The sequence below is a fragment of the Crocuta crocuta genome, unplaced genomic scaffold (assembly GCF_008692635.1).
Source record: "Crocuta crocuta isolate KB4526 unplaced genomic scaffold, BGI_CrCroc_1.0 scaffold132, whole genome shotgun sequence".
NCBI lineage: Eukaryota > Metazoa > Chordata > Mammalia > Carnivora > Hyaenidae > Crocuta > Crocuta crocuta.
The window spans coordinates 1,351,727-1,370,177 of NW_027528611.1; the positions used below are offsets into that span (position 1 = coordinate 1,351,727).

Sequence of the window (18,451 nt, forward strand, 5' to 3'; positions counted from 1 at the left end):
TTCCGCCCCCCCCCCCTTCCCAGGATGAACCTCCCACTTGGGCACCAGGAAGGGCTTCTATGGGTGGAGCAATGCTGCCACCTTCTGGGCGCTGGGGGCAGAACCAGGCAGGGTGCACAGTTGGAAAGTGGCTGCTACCACCCCTACCCCCACACTGCCCCAGCCAACCTCAGAGAAAGATGGTCCACAGAGGCTTATCTGACTTCTCTGTTCTGTCCTCCCCCTGAGAGACCAAACCTGGCCAAGAATCAGCCCCAGAACAGTCCAGGTGACAGGGAACCTCCCAGAGGGACCAGTTTGAATCAACATTGTAAGCACACACACAGCCCCCTACCTGGGCTGCAGTCTCAGTCTGGCCTGCCCAGAGCTGATTTACAGGTACCTACTCACCCCTTCACACAAGTAGAGGTGAAATATCCATTCTGCCTCAAGCCCAGCAATTTTTTTTTTTTTAATGTTTAATTTTGAAGGGGGGGAGGGGCAGAGAAAGGACAGAGAATCTGAAGCCAGCTCTGCGCTAACAGCGCAAGATGCAGAACCTGAACTCACAGACTGTGAGATCATGACCTGAGCCCAAGTCAGACACTTAACTGGGCTACCCAGGTGCCCTTTAGGCCTAGCAATTTTTATAGCTGCAGCATCCACCCCGGTTCCCTGAGAGATACCTCCGTACCACCCACCTGCATGTCACACGGGGGGATGAATGGATTCAGTGTGGCCACAGGACTGGCTTCCTCTAGAGGCGAGCTCAACCACCTTGTGGGTACAAACTGCTTTTTTAGTGCCCCTGGTTCCTGCTTAGCTGGGCGTCTGGCAGAGGGGGCAGGGCTGGAAGCACTGATGATTGGCCCCACCCTGTACCTGCTCTAATGTCGGGCCCAAAAAGTGCCAGCTGCCCTGAGTCTCTAGTTGACCAGATGAGAGCACCTGAAAGGATGAGCACTGCGAAGCCCCCACCCCCAGGGACACCCCCGAGGACTCACCTGGTGATGCCATGCCAACACCTGGCTTGGCTGTCAGGTGACCCCTCACATACTCCATCCTCAACTTCCACTGCATTTGAAGAGAAACGATTGAGCAGCATTGGCTGGTGGGATTCCTTTGGACCAGGATCTGTAGCCAAAATGTTGTGAGAATCTGGGCAGATCAAGGAGGACAGTCATTTTTATGGATAAGGAAGTGGAGAGGCTGGGAAGGAACATGTCTGCCCCTCAGCAGTATGCCCCCATTTGTGAGAGAGGCAGACGGAGGAGAGTAGCAGATGGGCCCAGACTACCTGTCCACCTGTTTCCTCCCAGAAAAGGAGCTGAAGTTGCTTCGGCAGGAGAACCGGAAGAACATGGTGCTCTCTGTGGCCATCTTCATTCTCCTCACCCTCATCTACACCTACTGGACCATGTGAGCCTAAGATCCCTCCAGTCAGCACGGGGTTCCCCCTGGTCACAGCCAAGCAGGCCCGTCAAGCCTTAAGACAACCAAGGTACAGGAGCGTTTCTCCTTGACCCTGACACTGGATGGGGCTTCCTGTTGGCCCAGCCCCTCTTCCCTCCTGGTCCTGCTGTGGGGCCCCGGTCTCCAGAAGGACTTTGTGCTGATTCTTCCCTCAGCCCAAGGGAAAGGCAATAAAGAACAGCCAGGCTGCTCCTGTCTGCTGAGTAAATGTCATGGTCTGACTGCAGCTGGAGGGCAGTGGGGGTGGCACTTGGGAATCCAGGAAGAAAAGATGTTCAAGGGGAAGTGCTCAGCTTAGAACTCAGAAGGGAGGGGGAAAGAAGGGCTTCGAAGGTGAGTCTCCAGCTTAAGTGGGGAATCAGGAGACAGGAGGAAGCATGTGAAAGCCAAAACCATCCTGGGAACCATTTCCAGGGCTTAGGCCTCGCACCAGCTGTCCACCATGCCCACTAAACACACTGCTTGCCTCCAGTCAGCGCCACTGTGTAATTATGGCAAGGAAAAAAAAAAAAACTCACCCTGTGCAGCAAATGGTGACCAGAGACTTGAAGTGGTCGTGTGGAGGTACCACAGGAGCACAGAGTCAACCCATCTTCAAGAGGCAAGCAGGGCTGGTGAGGCCTGGTAGAGTAGACAGGTGGCAAGAGCCATGGTAATGACCAGACTTACAGTGACAGTGGCCACTAAATCAGGCAGGGAGAAGCAGCAGGGGCAGGGCCGGCCAGAGTGAGGGCAGGAGCAGCAAACACAGGCCACCCCTCCCCCAACTCTGCTCCCAGCACCAGGGCCAGGAGTGGGGGCCAAGCAAGGCCGAGCACAGTAGGGCAAGCAGAAGGACCAGGGGCTTGACTATACTGATTAAAGTGGAAACGAAACAGAGCTGCCCTAGGAGTTCAGGCTGTGAGACATCAAGGAAAGACCCTCGGGGCCAGGGTGAAGGAAGGAGCCAAGCACAGTACAGGCGGACTGCAGGGGGCCAGCGCCGGAGCTGGTGGAGATGCTCTAGCCCTGGGCAGAGGGAGGCGCCATCAGCACCTGCGCACCTCACCCCCCCCCCAATGCAGGCGCAGAGTGGAGGGGAGGCTGGCCAGGGGTCAGCGAAACCGTCTCTCCCTCCCTCTGGTCTAGTGACTCTAATTGGTCTGACGCCTCTGTTATTTTAGTCACACAGACTGATCCTGGATTGTCACAGAGCCACCAGAGAGTGAGCCGTGTGATTTATGTAAGGGGGAAGGTGCCTCCCTGCCCTGCTGGGCTGTGGGTTCATTCATTCTCCAGGCCCTGCTTCCAACAGGAGCTGCATAATTTCCAGACTCTTCGTAGGTGGGGCCCCTCTCTGGCCGCAAGCAGCAGGGCCCATAGGGCCCAGGAGCTTGTACGGGCTCTGATTAAACAAACCTGCTTTCTCCCCTTCTCCAGCCCAAACTGTTTCATCCAAGCCAATCTCAGACCACACAGCACCAAGGACAAACAAACAGCAACAGCCCCAGCACAGAGCCACACAGGTATTAAAAATATGTTTATCTTTAATGATCCAAGATTCTGCAAGACACACTGATATACCCACAACTGAGCAGAAATACAGCTTTCTCAGCGGTGCTGCCACCAAGCTGGGGGAAGGGAGGGGGTGGATGCCGGCTAGGAGAGGCCGCCCCTGCCCCCACCCCCAGGTAGAGTCATTTCCAACCTCACAGGGAGCCTCAGTGCCCTATTGCCATGGAAACCAGCCTAGCACTGGGATGGGACTCTAGGGAGCCGATAAGAGCATCTCTGAGAGGTATTTCCCATTAAAAACAACCACAGGTGCCCTCCCCCACCCAAAGCTGCTTCCCTTCTTCCCCCTCTGCCAAGACAGAGGAAATGGAGTGACCACAAAAGGACGAACAAAAGTGACTGTACTTCCTATTGGGGAAGAAAAAAGGAGTAGCAAGGTGCCTGTGGCAAATGGGGAGGGTGCCATGATCGCCAGAGGGCCGGGTGTGACCTATCCCGAGGTTCCTCTGTTGCCAGGGGGCCACTACTGCTGGGGCATAGAAAAAGGCAGGTCTTTCAAGGCTGCTTCCTCTTCTAGAGCTGCCCAAGGTTCAGATCAAAAGGGGATGGGGGCCCAGGAAGGCTCTACAACCCCAGGAGGCAGTCACACCCGCTATCGAGACAGACAGCACTATCTGTGTCCCGATGCAGTGTCAGGGAAGTATGGCCCTTGTGCCTCCCTTCCCGGCCTGCGGGACTGTCAGAGGTCCGGCTGAGAAGAACTCTAGGGAAGACCAGGACAGGGGTCAGGGGTGGAGACCAAATCATCTCCAACTTGGCATCAAAACAGAGCAAGTTCAAAGAAACAAAACCTTGATTTGTACAGCAGCTGCCCCCGGCCTATACCCACTCAGGGTCGGCCCAATAAAAAGCTGGGCAGAGCACGGGCATGGCCGCCCTCAGGGCAGTGCACGGAACTCAGAAAAGTGAGTCTACAAGATACAAGAGAGAATGGCAGAAACAAAGCCCTGCTGTTCTCTGACACGTCCTCCACCGGCCACACATGCCCTGAACCCTGACCTCAAACCCGCTGTAGGAGCAGCATCCTTCAGGCTGATTCCTGGCAGGGAAGACAGTTCCCAGACAGATCTCCGGGGAGGGAAGTCCAAAAGGTGTCCCAGAAGGAACGCGAGAATCCTCTGAAGGCCCCCGACTGAGTTCTTCAGGGAGAGGAGACCACCCACCCCTTACGGTCAGGCTGCAGTGACTGCTCCCCAGTCCCTTTCCGAGAAGAGGGGAAAAAGCCAGTACTGTGAGTGCCAGGCAGAGCGCCCAGACTCAGAGAACGACAGCTCATTCAGCAGGGGTGGGCATCCCCACACCCTCAGGCGCTGTGCATCTGGATGAACGAGAGGACATCTTCCTTGGACAGCTTGTCTGGGTCCTGGGGCTTCTGGGAGTCATGCACATGGATGCCATCCCCCCACTCCCAGAAGAGCCTGCCATAGTAGCAGATGCTGGGGAGAAGGAAGAGAAAGGAGGTCAGAGGGCTGCACCCAGGTGGAGCAGGACCAAGAGATCACCACCCCAACCCTGGCAACCATGACTATCCTTAAAGGGGTGGGTCATTAACTCCAGTTGAGGGTCTTCCCTGTAGCACCCAAAAGGTACCCAGTGGGCCCCAGCTCCTCCTCCTGCCTTCCCAACAAACAGAAGCTAATGCTAATTGTGTCCAACTAGATTCCTCTAATTACTGATGTTCCTAGTTTATCTGTCTGTGCTGTTCTAATACAACAGTATTAATGTAGCAACAGACACTAGTGCCAGTGGCTAATTACAGGCGCATTAGGGCTACTGCCTGCCGTCACAACCTGTGACTGACTAACCGGCAAATGGACACTGGGTCCTCATGAGAGACGCCTCGGACCTTGACTCCCAAGGGACAGGGCTGCAGGCCCTTGGTAGGTTTGCACCACCAGGCCAGTGTCAAAGTCCTGTAAGCAGTGGCTGCTCCAATGGGGCAGATGCCCTGCCTGGATGGGGGTCCTGGGTGGGAGGGGACCTCCCATCCATCACAGCAGGTCTTGGTGTCACTTGCTTCTCACTGAGCTTCTACCCAGACGTGGGGGCCACACCCCAACCCTTGGGAGGAGCCCAGCCCACGCTCAGGGGAGCCCCTGCTCGGGCAGCCAGCTTTCTGCTTTCTGATCTGGGGTGTGCCAAGAGGGATGGCTGGCATCCTGGCAGGAACACCTGGGGCTGTGGAGGGGACAGGCACGGGGGAGGGCCACTTACTGAAATGGGGCGATGGAGTCTGCAGGGAGGTCAAAGGTAGAGATCTTGGTTTTCTTATTGTAGAAGAACTTCCTCTTGAAGCTTTTGCTGAATCCCATAGTCCACGGCTCTGACAGAAGGAAGAGGGGAACGCCCAGAAAGGACACAAAATATTCATGGGGGACAGGAACAGACCAACCTAGGGGTGTGTCTTTCTGCACTCCTGTTCTTCTATTCCCCTCTCTCCCAAAAAGCAGGCAGGGAATAGCCTGTGACAATGTGACCTTTATCACCAGCCCAAAGGGGCTCAAGGAGGACAACTAAGATAATTAACTTCTCAACAACCCCAACCCAGTCCTGCCAGCCTGCCGCCGGGGCAACAACTCTGGGCCCCTGGTGGAGGGAGGGCTCTTTAGCCAGAAGGCACTGAAGAAAAGGGACCGTACAGAGGACAGAAATGGCCAAGACTGACTTGCTGCCACCCCCTGAGAAGGCCCTTTACCTGCATAAGGACACTGTGTACACACAAACCAACTGGGCTCCTCTCCCCCAGCCCCAACCCGACCCCCAGGACCCACCAAGGAACAGGGAGGCCCGGGAAACAGTCCCCAACCCCCAACATACAAAGAAATGCCAGCCTGGCTGCCGTGCACTGTAGTAGGCAGGTCTCGGCTCTGGCTCAGCCAGGGTCCGGGTGGGCCAGTCACGCTGGCTGCGGGAAAGAGGACAGGGAGCAACCCCCCAGCACCTACCATTCACCGTCCTGACGATGTAGAGGCCAGTGGGCACAAAGTGCCGGTCATCCCGCCCCGTGTAGCTGAGCTTCGGGGTGCCACTAGAGCCCTTGATGATCTTCATTTCTAACCTGATTTCCCCGAGGTAAGTAAACAGGAAGCATGGTTTTGTGCATGAGAGCAAGCGAGCCAGCCCTCACATTATTCTCTGGCTATTACTAAAATCCCACCACCCACAGCATTTTATTTCAGTTCAACATAAGAAACTGAGACTGAGGCAGAGATGTGAGTTGCTCGAGGCTACACATCGAGGGAGTTTGTGCAGAGCTGGATGCAGGACTCAGGCTATAAACTCCAAGCAATGGAGTCAGGAAAGTGGCGGATGCCCCTGCTCTGTTGCTGCCGTTTGGGGGCGGGACAGGAGGGTGTTTCAGGGTGACACAAGTACGGTTAAGATCTGAGACCAGAAGTGCCACTGGTCTTCGATCCACCACCAAGGGCATCACTGTGGCCACTAAAGAGTTAGCACGAGACCATGGAGACCTGGCCCAGCTCCCATGGCCCAGCGGGCACAAACCCAGGATGAGACCCACAGACGAGGGCACCCTGCACACCACTAAGCGAGGAAGCGGTTATGCCCCCTCTACCCCCCCAGGCTCAATCTCTCTGTCAGCACCAGGAGCTGGGATTTATAGTGTTTCAAGCAGCTTGCTGCTCTGCCCCTCACAGGGACGATCGCAACTATTACAGCATCAATGAGCCCGTATTTCTGCCTGACACGCACCCGCCTGCTCCCCCCGACAGGGTGCTGAATCAGCTCTCAGCCGGGGGGCTCCTGGCCGAGACAGTGGGGTCAAGGGCAGCCTGCCAGGACCAACTCACCACCTCCCCCAAACCCACGTCTGCAAAAAGAGAACGCTGTTTCTGCGTTCTGGGGTGGCGCCCCCCACCCCAGCGCCCCGCTCAGATCCTGCTCTAAGACTGAGTCACTCACCTGACAAAAATCTTTTCCATCTCCTCCAGCCTGTACACCTCTTTCACCCTGTGTGGAGAGGGACAGAGAGAGGACAAAGGTTTTCTGGGGTGTGGGGGGCAGGTATTCTTATCCAGCAGCAGCAGGAGGCTGTCTGTGCCTGTCCTCATCCTCTGCTTCTGGCCCGGGACCCCAACCCACCAGAATGAGGACCCCAACCTGGTGCGTTGCTGTCCCACACAGACATGCCCTAGCTCAGAGCTACCCAACACCCCCTTGGGCCTGCTCCATGGCAACTGGGGAGCACAACTACGGTTATGGAAGTGGGGGAGAACAGACCTGGCAGACACCCCAGGTCATCTTCACTGTCACCAGGGGCCCAAACACCAAGGTCCAGGCTCTTGTGCAGGCCTGTCACCATGGATTTTAGGGCTTCCTGTAGCAAGAGTTACTTCCAAATAACCTTCCAAATAACCAAAGGCCTTGTGCAGGCCTTTTACCATAGGGGGCAGGGGGGCCTCTACCCAGGGTGCAAGGCACCTCCACCTCTGGGGGCCTCTGAACACCTCTCTGGAACTGCTACTGGGTAAGGTCTCCAGGGACCCAGCAACTAGACTACAAGCAACACAGGAAGGGTCCCTGGTAGGTGTCCCTCAGGACCTAGCAGACAGGACATTTTACAAAGTGCAAATAGACACCTCGGTCTCCAGTCATACAGTCTGGGTCTCCAAGCCCCAAAGGTGGTAACCTCTGACCCAGGCGCAGCCTGGAAAGTCTGGTCTCCCTCTGTGGGCTCCCTGACTATCTTCATTCTCCTCTCCTACCTCAGGGCCTAGAACTTTCACACTGCCAACATGGCAACAAACTGTCTCTTCTTCACGTTCAAAAACTCCCATTCCGTTAGCACCCTTGTCTTACCTGAAAAGAGGCCAGGTGGTATGTTAATGAGTGTCAATGTGTCAGTGCCCTGAGAAGCATGTGCATCTTAAATGACACCTTAACCCCGAGGAATGAAGCTCCTGTGAAGGCTGGCCCCACCATGACAGGCGGGACGGGGAGACACTCTGGGGGGAAGGAGACGCCTACCTAGCACCCACTCCAACAACTCACACTCATCAAGCGTAGTCTTATCTCTAACGACAACCTTGCCCGATCCCCTCTACTAGCCCTCCCATCCTCCACAGGATGGGGAAGCAGGCACTGGCCAGAAAGCAGCAGTGGGGAATGGCGGTTTGGGAGGGAGAGACCATACGCTCACCTGATGGGATTCATGTCAGGCCGACTGGGCTTGGAAACGGCTTTCACAAATTTCTCAGCAAGCTGAATTCTAGAGCACAAACAGAGTCTCTCAGAGGTGAGCCAAGGCACCTCCTCGAGCACCCCTGACCCCAGGGCATTTCCAAGGCACCAGTGAGCACTGGTGAACACTTCTGAACGTGGAGCCAAGCTGATCCAAGAGGCAGCATTCCTATCCCCGAGGAAGCCCACCCTGTCCTCCACTAACATCTTTATGCCCGCGCTCCCTCTGTGGATGCAGACACCCAGTTTTGCTACATGTTGGTGGGCTTTTCTGGTGTGCCTGCGCTGTGCTCGGTCCCCTCCACTAGAACTTCAAATATCATCTGTATCGTATATGGCTACTCCCCCCAAACCACTGATGCTACCGCACACCTACTCAGAACCACCACCTGAGGAGGCACATCAGCACCACAGCAGAGTGAGAGGTCCCTCCTTTTTGTCCCCCAACCCCCTTCTAACAACTGATCGGGCGTCCATCCGCAAGCAGAAGGGCCGCTGTGGGATCCCTATGAACAGACTGAAATGGGACCACCCATGCTTAAGACATGTTCTTCAGAGACCCTCCCTCTCTCCTAAGGCTATCCTCTTGCTCAACCTGAACACAAATACCACTTCTGATCTGAACAGCTCTGGCAGAATGGAGTGTGCTGGTATCTGTGGCGATGGAGGCTCATGCCGCAGCAAACTCTGCAGTGCGGACACCAATTCCTCACCGGGCCCCTGGAACCAGCCCGTGGTGGGAATGGAAAACTAATGACCGCCTTCGGCAAGGAAGGCCTGGGTGAGGGACCAAGCCTCGGAGACTGCTGCCACACAGCTGGCCTGGCCTACCCTGCCCTCCCTCCCCAGGACAAACCTCTGGTTAAAGTGCTGCTCCCGCACGTCACTGCCATTCAGCACTAGGACATCGAGGATGTGGATGGCGCTAATCTTCCGCTGGGCCTTCCCCTAGAAGAAGTAGTACGCTGCCTACCCTGCCAGGCATCGGCCTGGTGCCCACTCTGCCCACCGTAGCATGCTGGCCTCCGGGGAAGGGAAGGACTCCAAACAGAACTTTCTCATGCCTCCCTCCCAGACCGTTCTCAGTACCACACTGGCCCAGACTTCTGAGCAGCCAGAGATCTGAGGCTTTAGGTGATGAACCCCCTTGAACCTCAAACCCAGTGAGGCTGCTGCCATGGTGCTCCAGCCAGGGCCTAGCTTCCCAATCTTGTCAACAGTTCCCACTGACTGTTCTGAAAGTCATCTGTATGGCTGTCATGGACAAAGCCCAAGGTATCCCTGGTAAAAACAAAATCAGCAGCTAAAAAATACCCAACAGGTCCACTAGGATGCCCAGAGATGACTGAGGTCCCCTCTTACACACACGCAGACTACGATCCTTCCTACCTACACACAGCATTGTTTAGAGCAACTACCCGAGGAGGAATTCTTACACAGCCTTCCCCCAGCCATGGGCCCTGTCAAGCGCCACAAACAATGTGACCCAGTTAACTTGGGGGGAAAAGGGCCAGGCTCAGCTGTGCCCCAATTCCTAGCTGGCAGGGCCAGAACACGTGAGCAGAACCACCTCTGACCTCCCCTTTCAGCTCATGGACGATCTCCACAGACAGCAGAGTATCCCGGGGTAGCTCTGTCTTCAGGTCCAGCTTGACCCAGCGGTCTGACTGGCGGCCATCCCACGTGTAGATCTGGGACTTCTATGGGCAGAGAGAAAGGGCCCCATGACATAGGCATGGAGACTGAGGGTTGAGAGAATCAGTTCTCAAAAGAGCTTTCGGTTGGCAGTTATACGCTGAGGGGGCTGAGAAATGTCAGAAGAAAATGTCTAGGAGAGATTAGCATTATACTTCAGCGACACGGATCTGGCTCAGTCCTGGTGGTAGGGAACAGGCCCAGGGCACCATTCAAAATGCCTAAGTCCAGGGGCATCTGGGTGGCTCAGTAGGTTAAGCATCCAACTTTGGCTCAGTCACGATGTCTCAGTTCATGGGTTCGAGTCCCACCTCAGGCTGTGTGCTGACAGCTCAGAGCCTGGAACCTGCTTCAGATTCTGTGTCTCCCTCTCTGACCCTCCCATGCTCATGCTCTGTCGTTCTCTCAAAAAGAAATAAACATTAAAAAAAAAAAAAGGCCTGAGTCCATGATTAGTGGTCCTCAAGAAAGATCAAGCTTGTGGAGCACCAGTGCCTGGGTGGCTCAGTTGGCTGAGCACCTGACTTTTTTTTAAGTTTATTTATTTGTTTTTGAGAAAGAGGGAGGCAAAGAGCAAATCCCAAGCAGACTCCACGCTGTCAGTGCAGACCCCAGTGGGGATGGCATTACAAAGAAATGGCTGCATGCTGCATGGATTCAAGCCACATTAGGTTGCTGACAATCCTGGTAGCCTAGGAAGCTTAATATCACAAGGAAAGAAGCAGTGCTCCCTTTAGCAACGCACAGAGATGAAAATGCAGATGGGAATAAATGAAAAACTGAATGGGTAAATGATGCTTGACTAACTCAGAAGGAGAGAGGAAGTAAAACTTTAAGAAATACCTTCCCTGGAGTCAAAGCCCCAGCTCCCTAGTGCCAAGAGTGTGGCAGGCAGCTGTCCACACTCCCACAGGCATAGAGCAAGGGTCCACCACCCCAACAGTAGATAGGAAGCCAGCAGCTGACTTACCCCCAGGCCAATGAGGAACTTCTGCTCGCTGCCGGACACCATGCAGCGGTAGTCAAGCACTGGGCGGATCTTCTCCAGGGTTTTGGAGGTGAGCAGCGTGGGCTTATAGCTGAAGATGTCAATCTCAGTGCCCTGCAGCCCCGGGTCAGAGAAAACACGGCTGGGTTGGGGGAAGCGACAGGCACTCAGTATGGGTGCCTATATGGGGGTGGGGGCAGGCTGGGAGAGGCCAGGGACAGGAAGCACTTGCTCTCTGAAACATGCTCCCCCGCCCCCAGCACCCTTTGCGCTCCTTAACCGTGCACTAACTGGGATCTAATTCCGTCTACTTGTAGTGTTCCTTTAGGACTTATTAGGAGAGGCTGGGAAGGGAAAGAACACCAAGTCCCTGAGTACAAATCAATTTACCAGAGCTATAAGGAAATGTCACCAGAATATAAAAGCCACCTCTTCAATAAAACTGAAAGCAAGGACTCATCAGTAGTTGGTCTGAGAGCAGTTAAGTGACCACTCCACCCCATTCAGAAAAATGTATGCATGCTACTCTTTTGAGGTCATCTGGAACCTCATTCTCCAGTCCTTGACTCCCACAAAACCAGCAGTGGCCCATGATCTGAGCCAGATTTAAATCCAGCCCAGCCCCTCAAGCCCAGGAGGTGCCTGTACAAGCTCTCTGGAGGCCAGTCATCTGGGGGGAGGGTGACATGGGTCTGATACCTTCCACATCTAAAGTTAGGCCTCTCTAACTTTTTATTTTCACCAGATACTAAACTCACCTGGATTAGCTCAAAGAACTTAGATTTGGGGTCTGAGGAAGAAGGAGCAACTCGAGCCTGGTCTGGGATCTGAAAGGTGACAGCAAAGAGCTTTGATTTTCAAATGCACTTTCAATGAAGGCTGTGTGGATGCACATGCAGGAGAGGGGATAGGTCCAGATAGGGAAGAGGCAACGGCCCCCAACAAAGGGGGCTAGAAAGCGGGAGATGGACAGGGGTAATCCAGTCACTGCCTCACTTCAGGCCCTGTGGTTGCACACCACAAGGGCCACCTGCCTCTGTCTGGGATTCTCTGTGGGCAGTGTTGCTGTCCAGGGCCTTGGCAACAAAATCAGGCCTGGTCACCCACCACCCTTGTCCTTTCTGACCCAACTGCAGGACCACAATGGCAGGGAAAGGGCCAAAAAGGTAACTCCTGCCAATGCGGAGACGTCTAACTCTGCAACACTGTGAGGAACTCTGGAACACTGGAAATGAAATACAGATGTTTACATGTAGGGGGAAACCCTAGGCAGACAGGGTTGGTCAATCCATCCCTCTCTACAGCTTCCCTGCTCTGGAGTGACAGTGGGCTGCGGAGATGCTTACCCCCCAAAGTTGAAGGCACTCTTTCCGGATCTCTGCCTGCCGAGGCTCACTCAGGGTCCTGGGAAAATAAAACCAACAAGTGACTAAAACCTCCAAGAGGTACAAGGAGCGTGCTTCCCTTGCACCCCTCACAACCCCAGAGAGGAAGCCCACATGAATAAACGTGTGTGTGCACACACGGAGGCCATGCTGCCATTAGCCCAGGATGCTTACAGCATTCACATGGCTCTGCCCCTTAAAGGGAGATCAGATGTAGACAAAATGAGATGACCTCCCCTTCCCACCACAAAGGGAAGGAAGACTACCCTCCTGATCACCCTGGATGCCAGAGTTCCCCACATACCCTCCTCCCAAGTACCCATGAATGACCATGTTCTGGCTTTTCCTCTGCTGATGCACATTAAGTCCATCCCAATGGATGTCACTAAACCCCAGAAAGCTGAATCAGCTTATGCTGACCCCCTACCAGAACAGTTTTCTTAGACCAGTCCTATCTCCCCTCTCTTGATCACTCTTTACTGTATCGCCTGAACATTATGCATTCTATTCATGCTATGCCACTCCATACCCTCTGATGCACCCTCTACACTCCTCCTGTATCCTTTTCCTGGGTTACTCTTATCTGCCTAAACACAAACAAAGTCTTTGAGGGCAAGGTTCATGCCATCTACTTTTCTGGCATGCTTCACAACCACAGCAGAAGAGAAGATTAAAAAAAATAGAGGTATTTAAATGTCTGTTGAAATGAAACACAGAGCTCAAAGGGAGGAGCAAAATGAAAAGATCTTTCCTTGAAATAAGTGAATTCTGGGGAGTGGGCAACACTCACGTGTCTTGAACAAAGGCATGGATTTTGGCCAGAGCTTTGATCTGCAGCCTACAGTGGCTAGGGAGGGGGAAGAAAAAAAAAAGATTTAATTTCAGGAGGATTACCCAAAAAGACAGGCAAAAGATATCAAAAAAGAGAAGTTTAGCCAGAGCAGTGGCCATCTACATTTGGGGGAAGGGGCTGGAGAACTGAAATAGAACCCCCTTGACCACACCCCAAAGTCCAGTAACGTGGGGCCTGCTGAAGGCTTACAATAAAGCAGACCTGAGTCAAACCCGCCAGACACCCAGCTCCCAAGTCCTTCTAAAAGGAAGGTTCTGATCCTATCCTTAAAAATTTGAAAGCAGTAGTGAATTAATTCTAAATAAAGCAGCAACAAAGCCCAGACCCAGTTCAGCTGCAGACTGAACTGACTCAACCCACCTACACTAACAGCTGCCCTTGCTCCTTTAATCCCCACCATCCTTTTATACAATGTCTGGTGTTAAATTAAAGAGTATGTGACATGTGATAAAGCAAGAAAATGTGACCACCTAACAAGAGGGGAAACAATCCAATAGCACAAGATCCAGAAATGGTCCAAATGTTCATATTATCAGACATGGCCCTTAAAATAACTGAAAAACATGTTAAAGGATCTAGTAGAAAAGATGTACAACACGCAAAGATAGAGAATTTAAGCAGAGGTACAGAAACCATATTTCTAAAAAGCAAAGATTCTAGAAAACTAGGATATTAGAGATGAAGAATGATTTTGATAGGCTTATTAGCAGACTAAAAACAGTAGAGGAAAGAATCAGTGAACTTGGGGACAAAGAGATCAAGAGAAACTCAAACCAAAACATAAAGAGAGAAAGAAGTGAACACACACACACACACACACACCAGTATTAGACTATATAGGACAATAGTAAACTGTTAAACATAAAGAAGCAGAGTCCCAGAAGAGAAAAAAGAATAGGCCAAAAATACTGACAAAATAATAGCCAAGAATTTCCCAAACTGGTAAATGAAATCAATTCACAGATCCAAGGTCAGAGAACCCCAAGCAGAATCAATACAAAGAAAACCATATATAAACACATTGTGGTCAACATGCTGAAAACAAAGATAAAGGGAAAATCTTAAAAGCACTCAGAGGAAAAAAGACACATGATATGCACGAAAACAGTAATAATAATAACCAACTTCTCTCATCAGAAACAAGGCAGGCAGAAAACAATGGAACATTATCTTTAAAGTGCTAAAAAGAAACATGGCCCGCCCTGAATTCTACATCCAAAAAAAATATCCTTCAAAGATGAAAGGGAAATAAATACATTTTCAAAAAACAAATTACTCCAGCATACTTGCACAATAAAAATAGGCTAAAATAAATTCTTTAGCCAAAGGGAAATGATTCCAAACAGAAACCTAGTTCTGCAAGAACTAGAAATGAAGAATACCAAAATGTGTAAATAGGCCAGTAGATATCAAGGACCTTTTAAAAAAATTTAAATATATATGTATACAGGCATACCTCGTTTTATTGCACTTCACATTACTGTACCTTACAGATAACGTTTTTTGTTGTTTGTTTTGTTTTGTTTTGTTTTGTTTTTTACAAATTGCAGGTTTATGGCAACTCTGTGTTGAGCAAGACTATTGGTGCCATTTATGAGAAACAATGAAATCTGGCCATGTGTAGCAACATGGATGGACCTTAAGGGTGTTATGCTGAGCGAAATAAGTCAGGCAGAGAAGGACAAATATCGTATGTTTGCACGTATAGGAGGATTAGGAGGAACTTGATGGAGGAACAAGGGGGAGAAGAAGGGCGGAAATGGTGGGGGAAAGGGAGAGAGGCAAACCATGAGAGACTCTTGAATGCTGACAAAAACTGAGGACTGATGGATGTTGGGGGGGGGATGGGCATGGAGGAAGACACTTGTGGGGATGAGCACTGAGTGTTATGTGGAAACTAATTTGACAATAAACTATTTGTAAAAAAAAAAAAAAAGACTATTGGTGCCATTTTCCCAACAGCATCTGCTCACTGCATGTCTCAGTCATATTTTGGTAATTCTCATAATATTTCAAACTTTTTCATTATTGTTGTATTTATTATGGTAATCTGTGATCAGTGAACTCTGGAGCCTGAATATGTGACTGAATTGCCATAAAACTTTATCAGATGAGGTCATATGGATGAGCAAAGAAAGTAAGTTTCTTGAGATGGAATCTACTCGTGGTGAAGATGCTGTGCAGACTGTTGAAATGACAACAAAAGATTTAGAGTATTACATAAACTTAGTTGCTAAAGCAGTGGTAGGGTTTGAGAGGATGGACTCCAATTTTGAAGGGAGTTCTGTCGGTAAGATGTCATCAAATGTCACATGCTACAGAGAACCCACTCATGAAAGCAAGAGTCAATCAATGTGGCAGATGTCACTATTGTCTTATTTTAAGAAACTGCCACAACCACCCCAACCTTCAGTAATCACCACCCAAGCAACAGCCATCAGCACTGAGGCAAAACCCTGCACCAGCAAAAAGATTATAACTCCCTAATAGCCCAAACAATTGTTAGCAGTTTTTAGCAATAAAGCATTTTTAAATTAAGATTTTGCACATTGTTTTTTGTATGTAATGTTACTGCACACTTACTAGAGTATAAACACAACTTTATTTGCACTGAGAAACAAAAATTAACTTAACTTGCCATATTGCAATATTGACCTTATTGCAGTGATCTATAACCAAACCTGCAATATCTCTGACGTATGCCTGTATAGGCAGATGTACTTTAAATCTCTTTAAAAGATGATATAGACTTTATGGTTTAAAATAAAAATGGTAGCAAGCTAGAGTAGGGTTTATATAAAACAAGAACACAAAGACAGAAGTATAAATGCATATTTACTATGGTAAGGTTCTTACATTGTTCATGAAGCAGAATACTTTTTGAAGATAAACTATGATAAACTAAAGATGAATACTGTAATCTCTAAAACAGCTAAAACACAAAAGAACTAAAAAAGAAAAAAACCCAAGGAGATATAAAGGAGTAATAAAAATACCAACCCATCCACCCCAAAAAGGAAGGAACTGAGAAACAAAAAGAATCAGGATAAACAGATATTAAACAACCAAGATAAGAGGATTTAAAAAAAATTTTTTTTTAATGTTTATTTCTGAGAGAAACAAAGTAAGAGCGAGGAAGGGACAGAGAGGGGGGAGACAAAGAATCCAAAGCAGGCTCCAGGCTCTCAGCTGTCAGCACACAGCCTGTAGCAGGGCTCAAACCCACAAGCTGTGAGATCTTGACCTGAACTGAAGACAGACGCTCAACCGAGTCACCCAAGTACCCCAAGACAGAGGATTTAAAGCCAAGCATATCAATAATCACATTCCATGTGACTGTACTGAACACTCTAATTATAAGGCAGAGACTGTCACACTGCATAAGAAGGTAAGACCCAAGCATATGCTATTTATAAAGACAAAGACAGGTTGAAAATAAAAGGACTTAAAAAGATAAACCAAGCAGGGGGCCTATGGCTCAGTCAGTTAAGCATCTGACTTCGGCTCAGGTCACAATCTCATGGTTCATGAGCCCCGCATGGAGTGAGCTCGAGTCCTGCTTTGGGCTCCATGCTAAGAGCGAAGAGCCTGCATAGGATTCTCTCTCTTCTCTCTCTCCCTCCCTCTCTGCCCCTCACTCACTTGCACCCTCTCTCTCAAAAATAAATAAATGAATTAAAGAAAAAAGATACACCAATACTAAGCAAAAGAAAGTTGATGTGGATATATTAATACCAGATGAGGCAGAATTCAAGACAAAGAGTATTACTAGAGATAAAGAATGATATTTCATGACAAAAGGTCAATTCATTAAGAGTAACAGAGAATACAGATTTAGAGACTAATAACCCTCATGAACACAGACTCAATAAAATACTAGTAAATCAAATACAGAATATATGAGTGATATTCATAACCAAACCATATTAAAAAACGCAAGATTGGTTTACCACTTGAAAATCACTCAATGTAATTCACTGTATTGATGGAATAAAGAGTAATACCATAGGGGTGCCTGGGTGGCTCAACCGGTTAAGCATCCAACTTTGGCTCAGGTCATGATTTTGTGGTTTATGGGTTCAAGCTCTGCGTCAGGCTCAGTGCTGATAGCTCAGAGCCTGGAGCCTGCTTCAGATTCTGTTTCTCCCTCTNTTTTTTTAAGAATACCATAATAATTTCTATAGATACAAAAAAGTATTTGACAGAACTAAACATCCATTCAAGATAAAAACTCTAAACAATCTCAAAATAGAAGAAAACTGTCAACCTGATAAAGCTCATCTACAAAAACCTACTGCCAACACCATACTTAGGGAATGATTAAACACTTTACATTTAAAATCAAGAGGAAGGCAAGGCTCTCTGCTTTTATCACTTCAACATCAAATTGGAGGAATTAGTCAGTGCAATAAGGCAAGAAAAAAAGAGAACTACCATACGATCCAGCAATTATACTTCTGGATATTTACCCAAAAGAACTGAAATCAGGATCTTGAAAAGATATTAGCACCCCCATGTTCACTGCAGCACTATTCGCAATAACCAACATGTAGAAACAACCTAAATGTCCACTGACAGATGAACAGATAAAGAAAATGTGGTAATATATATATATAATAGAGTATCTTTTTAAATTTTTAAGTAAACGGCACACCACATGCAGGACTCAAACTCACAACCCTGAGACCAAGAGTCACACACTCTACCCACTGAGCCAGTCAGGCACCCCTTTACATACAATGGAATATTATTTAGACTTAAAAAAAAAAAAAAAAGAAATTAAGCAACATGAGACAACATGAATGAACCTTGAGGATATCATGCTAAGTGAAATAAGCCAGTCACAGAAAGACAACTACTGCATGATTCCAATTATATTCGTTATCTAAAATAGTCAAATTCATAGAACAATAAGTAAATTAAGCATCCTCACAAGATACACAATCAATATACAAAAGTCAACTGTATTTTCACATACTAACAATGAACTGAAAAACAACATTTTTAAAATGCCACTTAAAGGGCATGTGGGTGGCTCAGTCAGTTAAGCATCCAACTCCTACTAATTTTGGTTCAAGCCATGATCTCATGGTTGTGAGATCAAGCCCTGTGTTGGACTCTGAGCTGAGTGTGGGGCCTGCTTGGAATTCTCTCTCCCCCTGCCCCACCCCCAGTCTCTCTCTCAAAATAAACAAACTTAAAAAAGATAAATATAAATTAATAAAAATACCACTTATAAGACCATCCAAATATCCACAAAATTCTTAAGGATAAATTTAACAAAAGATGTGTAAGACCTCTATACTGAAAACCATAAAACACTGC

The 18,451-nt window shown here is 49.4% G+C and overlaps 2 protein-coding genes across 5 annotated transcripts in view; one reads left to right on the plus strand and one right to left on the minus strand.

Annotated features, from left to right (window-relative positions):
* CCDC167 (coiled-coil domain containing 167) overlaps positions 1–14,920 on the plus strand; it is a 30,215-nt gene extending 15,295 nt beyond the window's left edge. Inside the window, exons 4-7 of one of the 3 annotated variants that reach the window (XR_013332892.1) lie at positions 1,299–1,480; positions 2,872–2,957; positions 11,634–11,722; positions 14,677–14,920. Coding sequence is in view for 1 of the 3 variants with exons in the window: in XM_077754871.1 (XP_077610997.1) it covers positions 1,299–1,402 (104 nt within the window). In the remaining 2 variants the exon portion in view is untranslated. Of the gene's footprint in view, positions 1–1,298; positions 1,661–2,871; positions 2,958–11,633; positions 11,723–14,676 lie in introns of those variants that run through there. The other 2 variants (XR_013332893.1, XM_077754871.1) reach the window with 2 other exon arrangements.
* Positions 2,961–18,451, minus strand: part of CMTR1 (cap methyltransferase 1) — a 49,659-nt gene continuing 34,168 nt past the window's right edge. For both annotated transcript variants that reach the window (XM_077754870.1, XM_077754869.1), the window contains 11 exons: positions 13,064–13,120; positions 12,235–12,292; positions 11,647–11,715; positions 10,871–11,002; positions 9,783–9,905; positions 9,062–9,153; positions 8,165–8,233; positions 6,928–6,975; positions 5,952–6,064; positions 5,221–5,329; positions 2,961–4,442 (listed from right to left, as the gene is read on the minus strand). In XM_077754870.1, coding sequence (XP_077610996.1) covers positions 4,310–4,442; positions 5,221–5,329; positions 5,952–6,064; positions 6,928–6,975; positions 8,165–8,233; positions 9,062–9,153; positions 9,783–9,905; positions 10,871–11,002; positions 11,647–11,715; positions 12,235–12,292; positions 13,064–13,120 — 1,003 coding nt within the window. In that variant the 3' untranslated portion in view covers positions 2,961–4,309. The remainder of the gene's footprint in view (positions 4,443–5,220; positions 5,330–5,951; positions 6,065–6,927; positions 6,976–8,164; positions 8,234–9,061; positions 9,154–9,782; positions 9,906–10,870; positions 11,003–11,646; positions 11,716–12,234; positions 12,293–13,063; positions 13,121–18,451) is intronic.